Raw genomic sequence first — 24,218 nt, 5'->3', positions numbered from 1 at the left:
GACTTTATTCTCACAGAGTAACAGAAGATTAGACAGACAGACAGACAGACAGATTGATTGATTTCAGGAAGGTTACATTTTTCATGTAAAATGTTTTAGTAGTAAATCTGTCATAACCCTGTTTTAACATATTTTGCTAAAACAAATAATGTAGTGAAAGCATTATTTTGCTGTGGAATGTTACTGAACAACTATTTTTAACTAGTGAATGGAAGGTCTTGCTGATTTCCTCAGATAAAACTGTCTCTATTTGTGTGTCAGTGGAATGATGTACTACCCCTTCAAAACAAGAAATGTTCCCATGAAATGAAAATAAATGATCTAATGCATCCTGTACAGAAATGGCAATGTATACAAAGGCAAAGATGGTTTGCTGCACTAGTGAAACAATTAAAGATGTGCTCAGAAGAGGGAAAAATGGTTTTGCCTCCTGAGCAGTGACTACTGTGCTATGTTTAGTTGGTAGGTGCACTTTACATGCTGAATGGGACCAGAGATCAAATTACAATTATACCCGGCTTCTACTGGTAAAATGCTCCTCATCGTGTATGGGTTAAGTGTTGAGGACGGGCTTGTAACCTGCAAGGAGCCCTGCCTGTGAGGAACTGCAGTGCGTTTCCAAGTGCTCTGTGGACAGAAACACACTATTCCCTCAATGCAAAGCCCAGGCAGCCTAGGTTTTGACACTACTCCAAGTGTTAACGCAAAGGGTATCATTTATGTTTTCTCCACAGGCATGGATGGCAACCATTTACTTAGATCAGGTGTAGCCAACATAGTGCCCTACAGATATGTTAGACTGTAACACCCACCATCCTTAACTACTGGCCATGCTAGGTAGGGCTGATGAGAGTTGGAGTCTAGCAATATCTGAGGGCACACTTGCTACCTGCGACTGTGGAAAGCAATTACACCCCAGGGCACCATGGAGAGCATAACCTGCTCCTACCTTTAAAAATCAAGCCTATTCCTATCTACATGCCATAGCCATATCTTGAATTCTGTTTCCTGCTCACACTAGAACGGCTAGGGAACTTTTTTGGACTGGCAGGCTAGATCACTATCAGTTCCCATCCCAGTGGGACAATCCTCCTGTCAATCATCTGGTGTCATGATGTCAGATGATTGACAGATGGGTTGTTCCACCTACCTGTCAAAGTCCCTTGCATAGTGCTTCCTTAAGTGCCTGACAGCCAGCTGGTTGTTGGATACTTGGGAACCACAGCACAAGGGGCTTTGCCAGCCCTATGCTCTGCAAAGCACAGGGATCGGGTAACTTGGTCACACAGCTGATCCAGCAGGATTAAACTCACAGCCGATCAACTGATGGATGGTCAGCTGTGCGACTGAGTTCCCAAATGGGGAACTCAGTCATGCAACCAATCCAGCTGTGTCTCTACCTATCCCACACCTGATGTCAGGTGGGAGTATTTTTTGGCTAAAACAGCCTTGCAGACCAAATTGGGATGGGACAGAAGTTCCCCACCCCTGCGCTAGAGTGTTGTGATCTGTTGTTTTGTATACATTAGAATGTGCATATTTTAAAAAAATACATTATGTGCATTCTTTTTAATTTGGTGAAAGCTGTAAGAGGCTGTTCCCATGAAGGCGGGCAGAATTAGCAGTTATTATCCAAGCCCAATCTATACCCAAATGTAGTTCATACAGAAATTTATTTAAATATTTATACCCCATTATTCCATTTAGAAATGCTAAAGGTGGCTTACAAGTATTAAAACAACTAAACTGTAAGATAATAAAAAAACATTTAAAGACAGAGAGACAGCAGATAAAGGTAACATTTATTAATCTCATTCCCCACATAGTCAATAAAGCAATCACAAGCTTAGCAGGCCAACTCCTTGCTGAAATATAAAAGGTAAAAAACTAGGGAAGGTGAGCCAGACCATCTTCAACATGTCTAGGCATGGCTCTCTTCTGCATCCCACCAAACACACCTGAGGCATTGGAAGGATGCAAAGACCTTCTCCAGTAGATCTTAATGCGTAGTGGGTTTATATAACAGAAGACGGTCCTTTGGGAACCGTGGCCTTAAGCTGTTTAGGGCTTGTAAAAGAAATGAGCAGTACTTTGAACTGGGCCCAGAAACAGACCAGAAGCCAGAGGAAACTCTTGCAATAGGGGACCTATGTGGTCTCAGTAACTGGCTTTTAGCTGTTGTGTAATGGACTGGCTGAAGTTTGTGGACACTGTAGTGCATACTGCAGTAATCCAGTCTTGATGCAACTTAAGGCATGCATTACTGTGAGCACTTTTGTCCTCTCTACGAACCACAGCCAGCACACCAGCCTAATCTCTCCTAGCCCCTGCCATTACCTGGACACCCAAGGTGAAGCCAGATCTAAGAGAATCCCCAAGCTGTGAACCCATGTTTTTAAGGGGAGTGGCACTGTATCCAAGACAAACTGAATTCTTATTCCCAGAGTAGGAGCTCTGCTAACCAGGAGTGCCTCTAACTGGACTGGATTAAGCTTCAGGTTGTTTGCCCCCATCCTATATACTAACAGCAAATGCATTCTTCAAGTGCTATCCCTTACGTAGCCAAAATAGCAACATCCATGCACAAGAAGGAGGTATCGGCACGCTTGGGGGAACCCTAAGGCATGCAGAAGTTTTTAAAAAGAACACCAAAGGGTGGGGTGGGAGATGACAACGACAAAAACCAGCACTGAATATGCTCAATGCTGAGTGTCTGGGGGGGAACAAAACCAGGGAGAAAGAGGAATCGAGTAACATGGAAAGGGGCATGGGTGACTGGAACCCTAAACAGGAACAGTCTACACTGCAACATTTTGTTGCAGGTCCTACTTATCTATTGCCAACTACAGGCACTTCACCTCTCTGGTTTGGATGGAAAAAGGAAGAGATATCAGCACATTTTCTTGTCAACAGCATATTGGTGACACTTGAGCTCCAAATCTCTCCTAGCAGTTTCCTATAGAATAGATGTTAAACAGCTTCACAGAAGACATGAATGCTGCCAAGGTGAAAGACGCCAGATTTACACTCTAGCCAACCAGTTTATCTGTGTAGGTTTTACATGTTTACGTCCAGGGAAAGAAGTTACAGTGAAGGAGCAGCCCCAGGAGCCAGTAGGAAAGCACATATCCCAGAATGCACTTGGTGAGAAGAGCAGTCTGCTTCCAGTTGCTCAGAAAGGCCAGCACAGGGTTTTCATTTCTGTTCCAGCTAGGGAGAGAGTTGCCCAGTGATGGCTTTTCAGAGTGGGGTGTTTCATGCTGTGAAGATAGGCCTCCGTTCTGCAGCAAAGGCTCATGGTCATAAAGCAGTTGAGCAGAGAACCAATAAAGCACTGGAGAGGAGGAGCCCAAAAATCTGGTAAGGACCTATTGCAAAAAAAAATATATTGAGAAATGAAGAGAGTTGTTTCCCCATCCATGCACTCAAGAGCTTTCAACATAATTGTAAGATATGCACACCCCCTTCCACTTAATTTTAAGCAATACAAAATGCAAATGAAGTAGGCAGACATGTAGGTCTGCACAATTTGTCAGCAGATTTAGGGCAGGGTCAAGCCTCAGAATTCAGATTTATTTTATTATTTGATTTATATCCCGCCCTTCCTCCCAACAGATTTTCTGTTCTACCTAAAAAAAAAAAAGAGCCAAATACATGCAATCACATGCCACTTTATAAGTTCTACATGTTTACCCATGAGCGCTGCAAGCTAGTGGCTTAGTTTACTGCACCAGCAAGGAACCTCCAGCTCATGGGCCCAATTAGGGCTGGCAGAAGTCCTAATTAGGCCCGCGAGGCCATTTCCCCCCAAACCACACCATATGTGACATCAGGTGTGGGCAGGTAAAGGTGCGGCTGTGACTGAGCGCACTAGGGAATTAGTTGACCACTGGGAACTCTTATGGGGCTTGCTCTCAGAACAGATCAGTTGACAGGCGCTTAGAGTGACCCCTTTGATGGTGCAGTGCTGATTAGCGCTGACAGTATGCAGTCAAAGGAGCTTGCTCTCTCCATTGATCAGCTGATGGGGCTGAAAATGAGCCCCTTTGAAGTCCAACTAAAGGTGCCGTTTGGATTCAAACTGCACCTGCAAATACACATTTTCCCTCTTTAAGTCTGCAGAGAGAAAAAATGTCCATTTGCAGGTGCAGTTTGAATCCATAAATCAGCACACCTTCAAAAGGGGCTTGCTCTGTGTAGGAGGGTAGGGCAAAAGTAACCTGGAAGAAGCAGGCCTTAGTCCACTTGTGCTTCCTTGAGAGCCAGAGAAGACAGCACTAAGCCCCAAAGATGAGACACTGCAGCGGAAGGCTTGCCTAAGTCAAAGCCGCTGGGGGCGGGGAGAGTGAAGCCTGTTTGTTGTTTAGTTGCAACAGATTAAAAGTCTTTTTGCACCTCACAGGCTAACAAATGTATGGTGGCAGAAAATTTTGTGGACTAAACTAGCTTTGTCAAATGCATCTGGTAAAATCAACATCCTACATTCAAACAGCAAACTCAAGTTATCTGAATGTGTGTCCTTATATGACGCCAAAATGGCATCATCCCCACAGAGACAGCAAGTATCAGTGGGCTTGGAGGGAATCCCAAAGTTTGCAGAAACAGAATTTTAAAAGAAGCCCATCCTAAGTATGGGGGGGAGGGGGGAAGGTAGTGACTGTTGGGAGGGAGGTAGTGACTGTTGGGGGGGGGCGACAAAATAGTGGAAGTTTAAATGGAATGAAGGACCCTGGAGGAGGGCATGGTTGGCTAGATACTGAACAGGAGCACTCCATGCTGCAACATTTTGTTACAGGTCTAGTTCATGAGCACTAGTCACAATCATGTCAGCTTTTAGGTGCAACAAGACTCATTTGTCATTCTTTAACTACCAGAGAGATATTCCAAACAGGGAAGGCTCCCAACCCTAACACCATTCTAATGGGTACCCCTGAATGAGCCCTGAACAGCCCAAGTAAGTTCAGCCACCACTTGGACATAAAAGTGCCAGGAGGATGCTCGCAAGTCATGAGGAGAAATTCCTGTGGCTTTTAGTTCTTTTGTCATTTTTTGTGGCTGTTGACAAACCTACAAGTAGAGGAACTACAAATCTAAGGGAGGGTTATGTTTGTAGGTGTGGGAAAGTTGTTTGATAAGCCTCTCTTGCTCTCTCTCTCTCTCTCTTCACCTTCGTCCTCAAAACCCACCTTCTCCCTTGATGCTCCTGGATCAACCCCAAATATGTATCCAGGGTTCAAATCCCCACTCTGCCACGAAGCTCACGCTGTGACCTTGGAGCGGTCACAGTCTCTCAGCCTAAACTACCTCACAGCGTTGTTGGGAAGATTAAAATGGGAAGGAGAGGGATGTATGCCACCTTGAGCTCTTTGGAGGAAAGGTGGGTTATAAATGAAATAAATAAATAAACTGGATTCATGCATATTCACCACAGTTTGGGGGGGGTTACCCCTCCATCGTCTGCCCCCGCTGTCAAAATTTAGAATGTCAGTTCCTTGGGGCTAGAACTTGTCTTCTTGCTTGTTTAACTCTATATAAAGCAGCTTACATACTGATGACACTTTATAAAACAACAGTATAAACATAAATCATTCCCTTCTTCCACATGCAAAATGGAGGAAGTTGCCCCACTCAGTTATTTTGAGGACAATTTTTTTTATTACAAATGGATTCATAACAGATGGATTCATTTGCAGGGTGGAATGCAATACAACAGTCATTTGAAAGAAACACTGCTGCAGGGGAAAACTGACAAGTGATAAGGAATTATTAGAAACTATAGAAAGATAAAGTTTCAGATTAAATATAAGAAAAACTCACATTTTTCTATTGCAAGCACAGCTGGACAGTCAAACAGCAAGAGTGAGTGCTTGAGAAATGGACCATTATTGATGGCTAAAAGGGGACTGGCCATAAATTACCCAATATATTATGGATTCATTGTAACTATGCATGTATCAAAATTTGCCACTGTATGTCTGTGTATTGAAACCAAGAATAATGTTCCTTTTATTATTTATCTCTCTGAATTGGTTTGTGTACAATAATTACCTAAGATTCTACAGGAGCAGCTTTAACTTCCTCTTCATCAAATGTATCAGAAGAAATGAACTCTAATCCACTTTTAAAAAGGAGTGTATCCCATAGTTATATAGCCATGAGAGTGGCTGTTTACTATACCCAGCATGGATTCTGCAGTGTTAAATTGAAAATATTCCCCATGCCATGCTACTGCTTCCCATGAGCTCATTTCAAAACTTATAGTCCTAAACTCAGAAACGCTTGCTTAACAACCCTCTAAATTTTCATGGCGATACACAAAACAGTCAGAGAGAATCAAGAGTTCAAAGTGTAAAAAGAGAGGGGGAAAACAGAGACCTCTGTTGGAGTTTTTTCTGTCAGAGTTCTCATAATTTGTTGAAATTAATTAAAAATCAGCCATGTTCACAGAGTACCTGTACTCCTATTACTGACTTTGCCCCATACTTTGACCTTCATCTTCTGTAGTTTAAAAGTTTAAAAAATGCCTGGCTGGTTTTTAATTAAGAAATTTAGCATTGGAGTCAATGATAAGCGCAGGCATGCTCAGTAAGAACCAAGTATCAGTGTTCGAAAAGCCAGACTCACAGCTGTTTGGCTTGGCTAATCAGGGGGCCACACCCACACCAAACCTTTATTTCACTTTAGACAGTCATGGCTTCCCCCAAAGAATCCTGGGAAGTGTAGTTTGTGAAGGGTGCTGAGAGGAGACTCCTATTCCCCTGACAGAGCTCCAGAGGCCAGAGTGGTTTAAGAGTCAGCCGCTCTGACTGAAGCTGTGTGAGTGGAACAGGGCATCTCCTAGCAACTCTCAGCACCCTTCATGCCATGACTGTCTAAAGTGGAATAAAGGTCTGGTGTGGATGTGGCCAGCGACAGCTTTGGTTTAAATTTGGGTGTGAAACTACATGTGCCTGTTGTAGAAGAAAAAGGTGGAGGAAACACCAAATGATACTGTTCACAATGTTTTCCTTTTGGAAGGGAAAGGGGCTTCCCCTCTGCCCAGTGCCCACCCACCCAATTTCTTCCCCTTCCTGCCCTGCTCCTCCCCTCCCTGCCCATCCCCCAGGTCAGTTTCACCTATCCTAAGCATGATTGCACATGAGTAAATCCCACTAAAAAGCATGCAAATGATCAAAACTGCCCTCCCCACCCACCCCTTTTCCCCCTGCCCTCCCCCATCTTTGGCCCCTCCCTCCCCCATCCCCTTCCAATCCCCTCATTCTCCCTCCTCCTCCTCCCCACTTCCCTCCCCCATAGTCAGTTTTACCCATCTTAAGCATGTTTGCATGGGAGTAAATCCCACTGAACTCAATAAGCATGCAAATGATCAGACCTGCCCTCCCCTCCTTCTTCCTCCCATCACCTTCCTTTTGCCCCTTCCCTCCTCCTTCCTTCACCCCTACCATTCCAATCCCCTCCTTCCCCTGTCCCCTCCTTCTGCTCCCCTGTCCTCTCCCCCCTTGGCCATTTTTACCTATCCAAACCATAATTGCATGGGAGTAAATCACACTGAACTCAATAAGCATGCAAATGATCAAACCTGCCTTTCCCCTCCCTCCCCTCTCCCTTCCTCCTCCTTCTTCCTCCCCTCCCCTCTTTCTTCTTCCTCCTCCCCTGCCCACTCCAGGCCTCCCTCTCCATGGTAAGTTTTACCTATCCTAGGCACGATTGCACGGGAGTAAATTCCACTGAACTCAGTAAACATGCAAAGAATCAAACCTCTCCTCCCCTCCCCCTCCTTCCCTCTGCCCTTCCTCTCCTCCCCAACCCCTGTGGTCAGTTTTACCTATCCTAAGCAGGACTGCAGGGGAGCAAATCCCACTGAACTCAATAAGCGTGCAAACTATAGATCCATTCTCAACAAACTTGCACAGGATCTTACTTTCTTACTTTCTGGATTAAAAAGCAGAGAAATTCACTAATATGCAAAAAAAACCTTGCAGTTTAAGAACGTACCTACAGCCAACATATATTTCTATCAAACTTTAAAAAGCAGGGAAATTGGACAGCTATTGTGAATGCACCAGGGGAGCAGGAGACCTGACCTCCTCTCTGAGATATTGTACTGCCCTACAAATATGTAAAAATGCAAACAGAATTTGGGTTGATCTTTCACAGTCCAATCCACTTCCTGTGTAGCTTGGAAGAATTTGGTAACATGCGCCTCTGAGCATACAGTAAATTGTGGCAACACCTGCAATCAGCCAAAATAACAGAAACAAGACAGGTGCTGTGGTAATCTTGTTTTAGCAGGGAGGAAGCAACAATATTAAGAATGTTGATATAGTTCACATAGTCACTTTAAATATGTTTGATTTACTTTGCAATTTTTGGTGAAGTTTCCTATAGCAAATCATTTTCTTTTGCTTCTGTTTCTGTGAATATGTGAAGTACAGCAACACTTTGCAACACTAAAAAAACTCCAAAAACAATTGTGGACTAATGGCACTGACTTTTCTGCAGAAAAGAGAGCCAGTGTGGTGTAGTGGTTAGAGCATTGGACTATGACCTGGGAGACCAGGGTTTGAATCCCCATACAGCCATGAAGCTCACAGGGTGACATTGGGCCAGTCACTGCCTCTCAGCCTCAGAGAAAGGCAATGGTAAACTTCCTCTGAATACTGTTTACTATGAAAACCCGAATCATAGGGTCGCCATAAGTTGGGATCGACTTGAAGGCAGTCCATTATTCCGCAGAATAGTTTCCAATGGACATGAGGTGTGTCTCAGTTTGCACAAGATAAAACAGTGGGAGGTGAAATATATTCTAGTAAAATTGTAGGTGTGCTCTATGTTTTTAATTGACCATGCCCACCTTTCCTTAAGTGGAGTGATTTAAGCATAGCAGGCTGAAAACATGCATCTTGTGTAGGCCACGTTTGTTTTTCCAACAGCTAGAGTCATTGCTTAAGTAGCAACATATTGTAATCAGTCTGATTTTACATCAAATTGCAGTTTCAGATTCAACTGTTAATGCACCCAAAACAGAAATAGATCATAACCTAATTTGAAACACAAAAGGCTGTCTTCACCATCATATGACACTGACCAATAAAAAGGCTTTGAAATTAATAAAAATAAAATTGACACAAATTTCTAGGATGAATAATAAGATAAATATAATTTTCTAGGTTAGATTCTCTGGAGAAACAATAGTAACACAGGAAAGAAGCAAAGTAAGAAGAACACCAACAAACATACAAAAATGTTATTCTCCATCTTTGGATATGGCAGGTGTTGCCATCATTCACCATATGCTCAGAGGCACGTTACCAAATTCTTCCAAGCTACACAGGAAGTGGATTGGACTGTGAAAGACCAACCCAAATTCGTTTGCATTTTTACAAATTTGTAGGGCAGTACAATATCTCAGAGAGGAGGTCAGGTCTCCTGCTCCCCGCTACATTAACTGTAGCTGCCTAATTTCCTTGCTTTTTAAAGTTTGATAGAAATATCTGTTGGCTATAGGTACGTTCTTAAACCTCAAGGGTTTTTTTTGCCTATTAGTGAATAAATTTCTTAAGTCTTTATGATGTTACGGTCATTAAGACACTGCAATGGACTGTCAAGGCTACCTCTTTGGAAGTTGTCCTTTGGTTCATGTGCAGGGACTGGCCTTGCTGTTGCCCCACTTGGACTGAAGGGTGACCTAGAACACATCCTAACACTGCCCCTATGACTGTGCACTGCAGGAAGTTTGAGAGTGATGGGCAAACTGACCTGACTTGTCTGCCAGGTTTGGTTTTCTCATGGGGGTACCACAGAGCTCTCTGCTTTAAGAGACGCCTTACTTTCTGTATGTTACCTGACACAGAGTTTACTGTTTCAATTCTGTTGGAAGCTTGGAACTTTGGTTCTGGCATGTGCTCCCAGCATGGAACTTCTCTACCATGTCCCAGACCGCTGAAGTAGCAACTGCCTAGCTCAGCCTTTCCCAACCAGTGTGCCTCCAGATGTTGTTGGACCACAACTCCCATCTTTCCTGACCATTGGCAATGCTGGCTGAGGCTAATGGGAGTTGTGGTCTGACAACATCTGGAGGCACACTGGTTGGGAAAGGCTGGCCTAGCTCATAAGGAGGATTCCAGGATGTGAGTAAGCAAGCACAAGATAACACTTGCTGCCAAGAATCAAGGGGAATTCCCTACTTCCTCTTTCTGGTAACTTTCTCCCTCTTAAACTATCTTGAATCATTTCCAGGGATTAAAGGATGGTCATTGAGACTGGTAATCTTTGAACAGCACTCACCAACTAGAAGAGGAAACAATATAAAGCTAAGAAAATATCATTTCTATAAAAACTCCCCCCTTCAATCTATACTAGGAGCCAGTGAGCTATTGCTCCCAGAGCCATCAGGATGCTTAACTAATAAATAATATTGCTTAGTATCTATATAGTGCTTTTTCTGAATGTTCAAAACATTCCACATACGTTATCTTCATAATCCTTGCAACAAACCTTGGAAGGTAGGCCAGTGTTGCCACCCACAATTGCAGATGTGCTGCTAAGGATGAGAGAACAGAAGCCTGCCTGAGATGACCCCATGAGTGATATTACCATTAAGGTAGCCTTTCCCAACCGGTGTGCCTCCAGATGTTGTCGGACCACAACTCCCATCAGCCTCAGCCAGCATTGCCAATGGTCAGGAAAGATGGGAGTTGTGGTCCAACAACATCTGGAGGCACACCGGTTGGGAAAGGCTGCCATAAGGCCTTCAAGGCACACACTAAGTAACACTAGCTTTCACTAGGGAAGTAGATATCAACCTTAGCCTCCCCAGCCATTTTTTTTTTGCTGTACTTGTTAAACAGCAGCCTGTTGGAGAAGCAAGGTTTGACCAGCTAGCCTTGTCCATGAAGAGCAAGAACTTTGCCACAGCTGTCGCTAGTGTCAAGGGGGACCCTATTTACTTGGAGTCCACCACTGGTGGTTGATCATCACCAGCTGGGCAGCCCTGAAGGGGGTGATACCAAAGGATTACCCCTTTGGGTCATTCCTTTGATGTGTGTTGAGGGCGAAGGTTCTCTCTTTGGTTGATTGGCTGTGGATGGGCTTGCTCCTAGGTGAGAGACTGGAGCACCTAGGGGGATATGAGTTAACCTGGCTTACAAATGGGAGATGGAATACTGGGGAGCTGCATCTGTTGTGAGAGGACTAATGCAGCTCACGAATGTGTATCAAGTGTGATTGGTGGGTATTTGATGGTTGTTCTATTTTAGATCGTTTTGGTTTATTTATTTGATTTATTGTATCTTTTTTTGTATTTACTTTATTTATTTATTGCATTTATATCTCATCTTTCCTCCAAAATCAAGTTGATTCTCCTCCCTTTTCATTTTATCCCAACAAACCAGTGAGGTAGGTTAGACTGAGAGACTGACTGGCCAAAGGTCACCTTGCAAGCTTCATGGCAGAGTGGGGATTTGTACGCTTGTCTCCCAGGTCCTAAGTCCAGCACTCTAACTACTACACAACAGTGGCTCTCAGGTACAGTAATTAATGTGCTGTACACCGCTTTGGAGGCCTTGGACCAAAAAGCAGCATATAATTAAACTATAACATAACATTAGGGGTGACTTCACCTCCATTCCACTCTTCCCATATACTCAAAATACCCTTTGCACAATGATCCAAAGCTGAACAACACAGGAACTTTTTAACCTAGTGGCAGGTAGGCCAGCAGAAAGGAGCAGGGCCCTTTTTGCTGCAAAGCTAAGGGGACAAAAGTGTGTCATTTCCGGGAACCCAACCTGCAATACATAGTTCTGCATAAAATGGGGCTCTTACAGCCCAATTATCTGCATGCTTATGCAATGACACAAGCTCCAATCCCGTCCATACTAACCTGGGAATAATTCCTTCTGAATCAGTGGATTTGCTTTTGAATAAACACACACAGAACTGGGCTGCAAGTCTAACGACAGGCATTTCTCCAACACTAAAGGGTGTATTACTTTCAACTGTGAACTCACCAAGGAAGCCCTCCCACCCATCTTAAACACATGGACCATTTTCTACCCCACATGAACCTCAGGGGTAACCTATTTTTTGTTTTCCACCAGAAGGCAAATTTGCACATCGCTCACTGACAGTCTGTGTATTAATCACAAGGCTAGTTACACACACACACAACTGTTTGGAGCAGATTCTAAGCATCTAAAAAGTTCCAGTGATTGGATGTTTTTACTTTGATTAAGTTTATGTATTTTTATTACTGTATTTTGTTCTTGTAAATTGCTTCAGGATTTCTTTGTCATGGGAAGAAATTCATAAATGTAATTAAGTAACTAAAAAAAAGTCTACACCCAGTCCCGTTTTCATCTACACAGCCTCACTCATCCAGCTGCTGTTTTCAAGTATGTATTTTGTATCTTTTATATTTGTTTAATTGCGGTAGCCTATGGCTCTGAACAATAAAGACTTCATCCCATCCAGCTGCTCCTTAAAAGCAGGGGAATCCACCATTTCTTCAGGCAGCCTACTTCATCACCAAGGGCCATGGTACAAGCTCTTCTCTACCACGTAGTTCAGATTTCAGCTGCTGCTATTAAAACATTGTTACTCTCACCGGCAAGAGAGTACAACTTTTATTCTTTTATAACAGCCTTTTTCACATTTGAACTTAATCATCTCTTTCTTATTGATTTTCCAAGCCAACTGCTTCTAGTTCCTTTGTCTTATTCCAGGTTGGTACTTATCCCAAAGCTAGATTAACTGCTTGGTGGCAGAGCACATAGGAACATAGCAAGTTGTCCTATACCGGTCAGACTATTGTCCGTTTATCCCAGTATTGTAACTGGCAGTCGGCTCTACAGGATTTCAAGCTGAGGTCTTTCCCATCACTTGCTACCTGATCCTTTTTTCTTTTAATTTGCGGACGTCAAGAACAGAAACTGGAACCTTCTGCATGAAAAGCACGTGCTCTCTCATGACCTAGGGTCTCTCACCCTGATGTATGCTAAATGTATTCTAGCATATATGCTTAGCACATATGGTTTTATCTCAATTTAAGGGATTAACGGAGCTGGGAAAAGGTAAAGTCTTGAGACCTTCAGGGCAACATCATACATTTTTAAGTGGCTTAGATGTACACCATAAAATGTCAAGTGTGAATGTATCAAACTTCGTCAAAGAGCTGGGGCTGGCTGCAGCTGCCTGCTGAGTTTTTGCCCCTGCATAGTGCGCAGCCATTAGGAGCAGAGTTCAAGATCTGCACATAGGACACATTTTGCTCAGGAGCAATTAAGTTGCGATCACCCCACTATTTGATAGCCCTTTAAGAATTGGCAAAACTCACCTGTACATGCATGCAGAAGGTACCAAACACCAACAAAACTGCTGCATGGACCATGTACACAAATACACCAGGAGAGTAAAAACCAGTGGCTGGCTTGTCCCTGTCTTCTCCCTTCATTCCTTCAGTCTTTCTTCTCAGCAGGCCAAGTGTTAGGCAGTGCCAGGGGTTTGCAGTGATGTACCACCAGGTTGCCCAAGAGCCCAGTACAATAGTGGGTGCAGCTAGTAAGAAGTTAGGGATCTGTTTGGGCTCAAAGTACCTGAGGAACCCAACATTCCAGTAAGCGTCTTGAATGTAGGTGTAGAGTATAGGCAAATTCCAAGCACACCATGGTGGCTCCCCATCATTTGAAGCTGCTACACGATACTCCTTATCTACAGCCAGCTGCAACAGTGGCCCTGGCACGGCATACTCAGGGCTAAAGTTGGGGTTGCAGAACCGAAGGTATGCATAGAACTGAAACAAAGCAAATGGCAGAAAAACAGAGGCAGACAACACCACCAGTGAAACTGCCAATTTTAGGAACCGACCAAAGATTTGCAGTGGCTTTACTCCAGTTCCTACCCCTGCCTGGAGTTGGAAAGCAAAGTGTTTTGTCTGGGAATAGAGGAGGAACCCAGCGTTGATCAGCCCATTGGAACGCACGCTGGCGGCTAGCAAAAAGAGAAGGCTGCTGGTCCATTGTTGCCCCTTCTCTAAACGCCACATGGCGCTAAACACTAGGAGGGCAAACATGCTTTCTGAATAAGCAGCCGCCATAAAGACATTTGCAGGGGTGAGGCAGAAGAGGATGGCTGACAGAAACCCCCTCCAGCGGCACTGCAGGACCACACAGCTGAGCTCGTACAGAATCCAAGATGCCCAGACAGAGAAGAGAGCATTGAGCAGAGCTGCAGAAAGGAGCAGGCGGCTCCGGAGAGATAAGAAGCCACGGAAGGGCCACAGTGCCATTTCCGCTGCCACTCGCAAGCTGTAGGGAAACAAAGGGAAGAAGGCACAGTTGTGCTCATAGACGTAGCCATGCTCAGCAATAAACAGGAAGTGCTCCGCGTCCCACCGTGACAGACCTCCCAGAAGCTGTTCAAAGAGCCAGTCGCAAAACCCAGACTCAGACAAGCGGGGCGGTGAGAAGGCATCGGCGGCGTGATCAGGGATCAGGAGGTTGAAAAGGGCCTGGGAGGGCAAAAGAAGAGAGCATAAACTGTTAGTCAAGCCAACAACCCATTCCCCTTCCTCCAAAACAACATGGGAAATGTGAAAGTGATCCTTCTGTCGTGCAGTGTAATAAGCAGGAATGTAGCTGCAAAGGTTTATGTGATGGAATGTATGAGGTGTGGTTGGGCCATTGCAAGGCATAAAATGTTTCATTTTAATATGGCAGGTCCATCTTCAAAATCCTGCTCAGCCCTGAAACGCACAGGGTGCCCTTGGACAAGCCTCTAGCTTTGCTTAACCTATCTGACAGAATTAGAAACCAAGAAGAGTCCTGATGGGTTCAGCCAAAGGTCCATTTAGTCCAGCGTCCTATTTTCCATAGTGACCAACCAGATACCTCTTGAAAACACAGAAGCAGGACAGGCGGGTGATAGCTCTCTCCTGCTGTTGTCCCTCAGCAATTGGTACTCAATGGACTGCTGCCCATGAACATGGAAGCTGCACTTAGCTATCAATGCCCAAAACTGCTGACAGACCTCCTACATGAATTTGTCCAGCCCCCTTTAAAGCCATCCAAGTTAAGGGTTATTGGGAATTAAAGGAGAGCTGGGTTTCATCACTAGATCTTGTGGTAGCAAATTCCACAGTAGAATTACATGCTGTATGACTATGTTTGTGAAAAATTTACCACTATTCACTTCCTCCACACCACACATAATTTTATATACTTCGATCATGTCCCCACCCCCACAGCTCACCTTTTTTCTAAGCTAAAAAAACCTAAACATGAATTTTTCTCCTCATGGGGGAATTGCTCCAGGCCCTTAATCATTCCAATTACCCTCTTCTGAACTTTCCCCAGCTCTACAATATCCTTCTTGAGATACCATGATCAGAACTGTACACAGTATTCCAAATGCAGCCTCATCATAGATTTGCATAAAGCCACTATGATATTGGCAGTTTTATTGTCAATCCCTTTCCTAACGATCCCTAATTTATAATTCGTATCTTTTTCACAGTTGTCACACACTGGGTTGACATTTTCATTGAGTTATCCACCATGACCCTAAGATCTCTTTCCTGGTCTGTCACTGACAGTTCAGGCCCCATTAGTGTATACGTGAAGTTAGGATTTTTTTGCTGCAATGCACCTAATTTTACACTTGGTTACACTGAACCCCATTTGCCATTTTTAAGCCCATTCACCCTGTCTGGAGAGATCCTTTTGGAGTGCTTCACAATCTCTTTTTGTTTTTAACTTCACTGCATCATTTGGAGTCATCAGAAAACTTGGTCAACGTCACTACTCACCCCTAACCCCAGATTGTTTATGAGCAAATTTAAAAAGCACCAGTCCCAATACAGATCCTTGGGGGATCCCACTGTCCCAGTATTGTCTACTCTAACTGGTGATGACTCCAGGATCTTAGACAAAGACTTTTCTTATTACCTGCTGTTACCTGATCTTTCTAACTGAAGACATTTAGGGTCTTAACTTGTCAACTTCTGCAAGCAATTATGCAGCACTACCACTGAACTAAAGATCCTCCGTGGCACAGAGTGGTAAGTGGCGGTAACGCAGCCAAAAGCTCTGCTCACGGCCGGAGTTCGATTCCAACAGAAGGAGGAAGTCGAATCTCCGGTAAAAGGGGTCGAGGTCCACTCAGCCTTCCATCCATCCGTGGTTGGTAAAATGAGTACCCGGCACATGCTGGGGGGTAAAGAAAGACCGGGGAACGAACTGGCAATCCCACCCCATATATACGGTCTGCCTAGTAAACGTCGCAAGACGTCACCCCAAGAGTCGGAAACAACTCGCACTACTAGTGCGGGGACACCTTTACCTTTACCACTGAACCGTGGCTTCTGTTCATGTGTAACAGATACCTACAGAACATGGCATTTATTTATTTTTTAATTCCACACATGGCCTGTCCTGATAGGTTATACTTCAATAACACTAATCGCCAGTGCCTGGTATTTGGGGACTTGCCTGGAGGAGAAGAGCAAAAGCTCTGCAAAACACTGCAAACCGAACCACCTCTTGGCGAGGGTCTCTTTGCTTCCACGGCTGCATTCTGACCTCGGAGGCCATCAGATGGGCCGTCACTGCTGCCTTCCGTGCAGGGAATTCCATGGAAAGATTCTGAAGCCTGAAATCAGATAACAGATTCAACTTCGCCCAGGCTAATGCTTGCACAGTGTTTGTGAATGACAGGCAAATAACGATTCTCACACTCACTCACCAAAATAAGAAAGCTGGTGCAGTATAGCAGTTAAGACTCCAATCTAAAGAAGAGCCAGATTCAAATCCTGCTCAAACATGAAGCTCGCTGGGTGGACTCAGGCTAGTTACCATCTCTCAGCTAAACCTACCGCACAGGGTTGTTGGAAGGATACATGGGAGAAACATATGGGTGCTGCTTTGAGCTCTTTTTTGGGGGAAAGGTGGGATATAGATGTAGTTTAAAAAAAAAACTAACTCTGGATTGCACTACCTAGTCATTTTCCTGGTGGCTATCATCACATCTTCTGGTAGTAAATTCCACAGTTTACCTGTGCACTTCCTCCATGCGCGCACACACTGCCCATTATGATGACAGTCATATTGCTATGTTTAGAGAAAGGAAACTGTTTATATAAACATTCTGCTGCACTCTCGTTTGACCAAGAACAGAACCCAACACAGAGCTACAGACTTGAAGGGATACAGCAATGCAGATAGGGGTAACTTGACTCTCAGTGGCTGGAGCCGCCAAGGAGCAAGTTTATCCTCCGTGCCAGTAGGGGCTACTCAGTGTACCTCTTTATTTTCTCCTGTATGAACGCACAATTTCCGTACAGAGGTGAACAGCAAAGTAAAGAGTTACACATAAAGCAGACTGTAAAAAGAGCCTGGTTGGATCACAGAGTGACAGCACATCCGAGATCCTATTTTTCATAGCCCTCTCCTGTTGTATGTTCCCAGCATCTGGCAATCTGAGCCAGCAGGATCCATTTAGTTATCATCGGTGAAGGCCACTGAGAGCCCTATCCTCCAAGAATTTGGCTCATCAGCAACTGCTATTGACTGGCATGCTATCTCTGAACCAGCAAACTCTGTTCAACTATCATGGCTTTAGTGCTGAGGGAAAAACCTGCCCTCCAGCCTGATACTGGATGATCTGGCCTTCATCTACACGGATCCCAAAGCGGTGTGTGCAACGTGTCTTTGTGCGCAACATGTCTTTGTGTGTAGACACACACTGTACCTCCTCCCCGGGGTTGCTGTAATATGCAAGCCCATCATAATGGGAAGACAGAAACTTGCTTTATATGAAAAAGTGTGTGCACATGACTTTGTGCAGGGTGCTGAAACAACTAGAGCTGTCCCCAATGAAAATACAAGACACTCCCTCTCTAAAAAGGAAGTAAAACCTCCCAGCCTGTTAGCAAAAGACTACTAACCAGGCTTGCCTTTGCATTATGAATACAACCAAGCCCTCCCCTGGAGTTAAGTACTGAAAGAGTGAGAAAATATTTGGTTTAAAAATAAAACAAAACAAAACCTTATGCAAATTTAGACCTAGCAACACTTCTTGTTTCTAGCCTGCTCAATGGTTTCAAGAACAAATTCCCATTTTCTCTACCTCCATTGTTATCCCCTCCTGTCAACAAAAACACGCAAATCTAAAAAGCCAAAGAGCAGGTTTTGTGGTTTGAAAAAAATTCCTTTAAAATGGAAACATGGAAATCGTTTTAAAACGCTGTGCTGTAGATTAGCTGCCACCAGAGGGCAGCAAGCACTCACTGTGTTGGTACCTTTCCACATCTTGCATTGCTCTGGCAATCAAATTATAGGCATAGTATAGTAATACAGGATCCCTCAATGAAATCCATGGCAATGTACACACTAAACTCAGTTATAAAGCAATGATTTATCCACCTCTTTGTATATTTACAGTATTCCTGTGTTTTAAAACAGGGATTTTCCTGAGAGAAAAAAAGAATTTCTTTCTCAGCAAACTTCTAAGAAGATCTAAATAATTCCCTTCTGGCTAAAGAAAAAATGTTGTTTCCCTCTCTTTTGAGCCACTTTAATTTCCTTAACACAAAGCTGTCCCACACCCTCCCCCCACTTTTTAAAATAAAAACACAGTCTCTGCAGTGGTCGTTTGTTCAACAGTAGTCTCCATTACAAGATGTCCACATTTAAATGGAAACATTTTACTGGTTTGAGGTCAAGGATTTGTTAAAACACTCCCCCTACCCCCCGCAAAAAAAAAAAAAGGTACAGTAAGATTTTATTTGTGCATGAACTGGGAGGCATCCTACCTGCCTTCAAGACTCTTGGCCTGGGTTGAAGATGCTGCTGTGCTTTTATGATTGGTTCTGACCAGGGTTTTTGTATGGATATATATATACTGTATAAATATCTTGTGTTGGGGGGGGGGAGGTTGTATGCCCTGTGATTGCTCTGCAAGCCTGAAAGAGCAGAAAAGCAAGCCTCATCATTGACATCTTCACTGGAGGACTTGCTGTGGGTTCCTCCCTCTTTGGAGGCGAGGTGGGGGTGGCTACCAGGGTTGGCTTAGTAATCTCACATCGTCTGTGGACCTGTCTCTCTCCCTGTTCATTCATCTGGCATCAAGTTTGATGGTTGTAAGGTGCAAAAAAAAGGCCTGCTTTGTTTTCCAGGGTTTTAATAGACTCTTCTGCAATCTTGATTTCACTGCTACTGTTAGTTATGTTTCATTGTACTGATTACAATTTTATGATATATTACTTTAAATTATCTTGCAAGTCGCCTTGAGAAGAGAATATTAAAAGGAGTGAAGAAAACATTTTTAACAGATGAAAATAGGACAAGAACAAAACAAAGCCAAAACATCTCTTTCTCTTTTCAAATTCTGTGCTGTTCTTTAGATCCCCTTGGACTTGAGATGCTTAAATCAAGGTTCAAAATTGCTCAGAAAAATCACATACAGCAGCATAATCCCAATTCTCCATTTTCTTGCAGTTTCAAAAATGTATTATTTTCTTACATATATTTAACATATATACTTCCAGAAAAGGAAGAATTACTTTTTCCATTTTGGAACTAAGGACAAATAGCTTTGTCTTAGTTTCAGTGCACGCTGTTAAGATCTTGGTGTGGTATATACTAATATATTTGGAAGCAGAGAGACTTCAGCCAGTTGCTCCAAGTTAAACATTAATTCTGAGTGGGAGAGCTCTTTGATTAACAGGTTCCAATTTAACAGAGTTCTTATGAGTTTGTGATGCTGCTAAACTAAGTATCTGCCACAACTGTATCATCCTCAGATTATCTTTGGGGTAAATTTAAATGACTGTCTCTGACATCATTTCAGTGAGATCTCCCAGACTGACCATAAGCATCTTATGCTACTGTTGATCGTTCGCATTTTATTTTTAACCCTGCTTTTCAGCCATGCCCCCAAAGCACCTCTTTTGTATCTGTATTGCACTTTTAATGTACAAAGTGCTTTGTATCCTCAGCAACCCTATTATTCCTGTTTTACAGATGGGAAATTGAAGTTGAACATGGTTTTCCCAAAACACACACACAGGCCCAAATCCTAAGGATCAGTAACACTGTGGCCTTCCAGAGCTTATTTTATGACCTATAATAAAGGACACAGAGCAACTGCATGCTGGTGGTTAGCTAAATATGAATACCAGCTAATAGCAAAAAGGCTGCCATCTGACTTCTACCCATCCAGGGAGCTGCTCTTAGTTCTGGGTGTTTGCTACACTGGCATATAATGAAACAAAGCCTGGGAACCTACAGCATTAGACTCATTATACTCTTAATACTGTATGTGAATGCACCCTAAACTGATAATTCAGATGGAGAGTGGCCAAATCCAAGCTGGAAGTGGGGGACTGCTAACAAATTAAGGGCTATTTTAGCATCATGACTTCTTCGCCAAAGAGAGCTCACTTTGATGTGCTGTTGAATGCAAATTAATTATAAAGCTGCAAAAACAGACTGGCTAAAAAAAGCATGTTAAAAAGCAGATTCATACAAGCAAATTACACTTTATCGCCTATTATCAGGGAACTTCTTCCTGCTTTCTCATAAGGTTATTTAGATGCATCCCCAAAACATTCATTTTCCCCCCAAGGAGTGCCTAGCACTCCCAGAACTGTGGTCCATCTAGCTCTGCCTGTAACAAGAGGCAGAAGGCTTCCAATGGGCTTAGGCAGAGATCCTTCCCAAGTGTGATGCCCACAATCTTTCAGCACGGCACCTGGGGCCTTATACATAAAATATTTGTGCTTCATCTCAGAGGTTCAGAGAGGCTAGGCTGTTTTAAAGCTTTTGAGGCCTCCAGAGGGCCCGTTCATTGTGGTCTAATCTTGTGCCATCAGAACCAATATATTGTTATCAATATTTATGAACATTTAAAACTCTTCAATATGATATCTATATCAGTTAACAAAAGGAGTATGTCTTTCACCAACATTACATCTCTTATTTGCTAAACTTTGCAGCTTTAAACTAAGCGTGTCACAATTTGGTCCAAGGTGCATAAAAAAACAAGTTGTAAAACTTAACAAATGCCAAACAATTAACATCTTTCAATTTGAGGCCCAGGCCAAATGGACCTTCCCCCCTCCCCCCATATTGGCCCTGAGTGTCATCATTGCTCTCCACAGCAATGTAATGTTTTTGTTTGTTTCTGGGGTGTGCTGTGGAAAAAAAAACAGTATCCAAAGGTTTTTAGGATGGTTCCAGTTGCACCAAGGAACAGCAGGCTGTGGTAGGTGCCTAACTGGCTAGTGCCATGACATCACCAACACCCAGCCACCCCAAATCCCAACAGTAGTTTTGCAAATATTTTTACCACAGTGATCTCCCCCCTGCTTTGCCCCTCTCCATCCAGTTAAGCCACAACACCCCACTTGCTCTGCCCCACCTCACTTCTCGTTTGGACCATATATGGAGCCACCACAAGCTCCCCCAGAATGCCACATTTGTGTTTATCCTGGTTTCCTCCAGGGCATCCCCCACTGCTTATTTCTAAATCCTCAACTCTCTCCATCCCTGCTTTTTACATCAAAATATAAACTGTAAGATAGCTAGGTAGAAACCATGTCACTTTTGTAGTGTGTGGCACAATGCTAGCACTAATAAGCTCTGACAGTAGTGGGGGGGAGGATGAGCACAATGTAACGAAGGCTAGACAGAGACAGGGTAAACTGGCCTAACTCCATAGCTGAGCAGGGAGTTGAAACTGTTTGGACCATAACCTTGAGTTACTCACTTTCTCCCAGCACTAACCCACCTCTTCAGGTTGCTGTGAGGATAAAGGGGGTAGCAAAGGTCACCCTGAGCTCTTTGAAGAAAGAGTAGGAAATAACTGCAAAAAACATTCATCTCCCCTCTCACACAAGCCTTGCATTTAGTAACACCTGGTAGCCATACACAACCAAGAATCTCACGAAGGTGAGTGAGCCGACTGCCAGGGAAGGGGCAGATCGATCTGTCTTCTCCACCTTCAAGCTTGGTTTCTGTGCTAGCTACACAGGAAGGAAAGTCCCTTCTTCCACAACCAGCATAAAAACACAGCACGCTATGAGAGACTGCACACTCTATCCCTTGAGCACCAGTCCACGTGGAGAGAAGGCTTATTTTCTTCTCTCCAGCTAGCCAGCTAAAAGGCTAGCAATCTGCATTTCCATGTTTGCTGCAGAAAGAGGGGGGTTCTTTCCCCTCCTCTGTGGCCAGCACGGGAACACAGGCTACTAGCCTTTCAGCTGATCTTTGTGGGCTTATTTATATGTGCCTGATACGCACACCTATGTTGTGAATCCAGGTCGCCTGACTCCAAGCCCAACATTCCAACCACTACACCACACTGCCTCTCAGAAGGCTTCATATAAGCCTGCAAAAAAGGGGTGGGGTGGCAAGCAGTGATTACAGTACTCGCGGCTATGGCGAGGGGGTAGCATAGGGATGAGCACGAAAGAGAGGGGAGGGAGGGAGGCTCAGGGGGCGTATCCTTCTCTCCTTCAGCAGGAAGACGTGGCCTTATAGGGCAAGCGGCAACCTATGGAATGAGCCCATGTAGGCAGGTGCTTATGGGGCAAGCCTGTCAGAGGACAGTCTGGAAATCACTCCCCACCGCTGGCGGCCCCCCCCAGCGGTAGCGACCGTTTCTCTTCCCACCCCCACCTGAGCGCTCAGCGAGGGGACTCAACAGCTCCGGTTCCATCTCTCACACACAGCCCCTTTTCCTCGCCCTTCCGGCCCGCGTCGAACAGCTTCCGTTGGCACTACGCCCTTGGCGCCTGCGCAGTAATTCTAGAGCAGCCGCCCTTCCGGCATTAGAAACAGACTGAATCATTGAGGGAAGGGCTAGATTCTCACCGTATACTTACATCCGGGCCTTCGGCTAGACTAAAGAGTAAAAAAAATTTTTTCACGTCTATGGTTATACATTAGGAACCGCCATTAGCGACGAGTCTCTCCTACATGGACGCAAAGATGGCGTCGGTCTAGCCCTTAGCATCTCTATGGTGAAAGCCGATTTGCTTTTTTGCATTGGGAGAAAAAAATAAAAGTTTGAATGTTATACCGGAAGTGACAATAAGAAGCGCGTTGGAGCGCTTCTTCTTTTCCAAATTTAATGATAGTCGCCAGCACCACCGCCACCGCCTTGTTATGAAAAATGCCACATGGGGAGAACTCGGCCCACGGGTGAAGGGAGAGCCGCCATTTTTGCTAAGGGCAGCAAGGGTGGGCGCTGCAAAGGCCCTTCAGCGCCAGGCGGTGCCGATATCCTTCGCAGGGCGGGGCTGTCGTGGGTGGAACACGGCCCCATCTTCCTCCCACATTTGTGAAACAAACTTGTAGTTCCCTCGCAAGATTCACCTTTCCCAGTTCTCCTCTGTGTCTTACGACCAACCGTCTCTTACAGTCTCTCTGCTCCAGAAAATTTAAAAACTCCTTCCTTACCCACTAGTAGTATTTTGGCTCTAAAAAGTGTTTCAGAACGGCGAGGTGTGTTTATGTGCATCTCTCTCTCTCTCACACACACACACACGCATATATTTGGTGTCCATGCAAAACCCCTCGCAGAGTGGAGGCACTTTGTACACACACGCATTTGCTCTTTGGGTTTTCTTCACAAATGTGTGCTTTTACACATACATACGTGCCTGTACCTGTATAATTTGTACATGTGAGAACAGGATGCTGGACTAGATGGGCCACTGGCCTGATCCAACAGGCTGTTCTTATGTTCTTACATGTGTGAGAGAGAGTGAAGAACAACTTCCTTGTACCCAGTCGCTCCATTGTCAGCTATGGAAGGCAACAGGACCAGTTGCACACACACATCACCAACATTTTTGTTTTTGTTCTGTTTTCAAAAATTAGGGCACTGAAGCCACACAGTCTCCTTCTTGAAGGAAATTAGCGTCTGTTAAACAAAAAAAACAAAATGAGCTAAGGATTCTGCTTCTTCTAAGCACAGGACTGCTGACCATCAACACTTAGGATGGAAACTGCCAAGAGATTGTGACATGAACCATCTCGGGCAGGGAAGAGAGCTGGTACATAGCATAACTTGCATGCACAAAAGTCATCATAGACATGGGCCTACAGCAAAAATGAATTCCACTCAACTTCCTACCAAGTAATGCTTTACAGAGAGAGTGTACGCGCTAACACTAAGGCATTTATTCTGGTTTTATTTATTGCATGTATATATAC

At 44.2% G+C, this 24,218-nt stretch overlaps 1 protein-coding gene across 2 annotated transcripts; it reads right to left on the bottom strand.

Moving 5' to 3' along the window:
• Positions 1 to 1,781: 1,781 nt before the first annotated feature.
• On the bottom strand, positions 1,782 to 22,838 carry PIGV (phosphatidylinositol glycan anchor biosynthesis class V). Of its 2 annotated transcripts, XM_061597390.1 has the most exons (4): positions 22,677 to 22,838; positions 16,488 to 16,647; positions 13,337 to 14,509; positions 1,782 to 3,368 (listed from the first exon to the last, which is right to left on the bottom strand). In XM_061597390.1, the coding sequence occupies exons 2-4, from the start codon at positions 16,629 to 16,631 to the stop codon at positions 3,066 to 3,068; spliced, it is 1,620 nt and encodes a 539-aa protein (XP_061453374.1). In that variant the 5' UTR covers positions 16,632 to 16,647; positions 22,677 to 22,838; the 3' UTR covers positions 1,782 to 3,065. The 2 variants fall into 2 exon arrangements, with proteins under 2 accessions (XP_061453374.1, XP_061453375.1); XM_061597391.1 differs by lacking the exons at positions 16,488 to 16,647; positions 22,677 to 22,838 and having other exon boundaries at positions 13,337 to 14,306; positions 14,404 to 14,494.
• Positions 22,839 to 24,218: the final 1,380 nt, after the last annotated feature.

The sequence above is a fragment of the Rhineura floridana genome, chromosome 15, assembly GCF_030035675.1.
Source record: "Rhineura floridana isolate rRhiFlo1 chromosome 15, rRhiFlo1.hap2, whole genome shotgun sequence".
In the NCBI taxonomy this organism is placed as follows: domain Eukaryota; kingdom Metazoa; phylum Chordata; class Lepidosauria; order Squamata; family Rhineuridae; genus Rhineura; species Rhineura floridana.
Note: the sequence above shows the minus strand (reverse complement) of the source record. Positions and strands in the feature narration are given on the sequence as shown.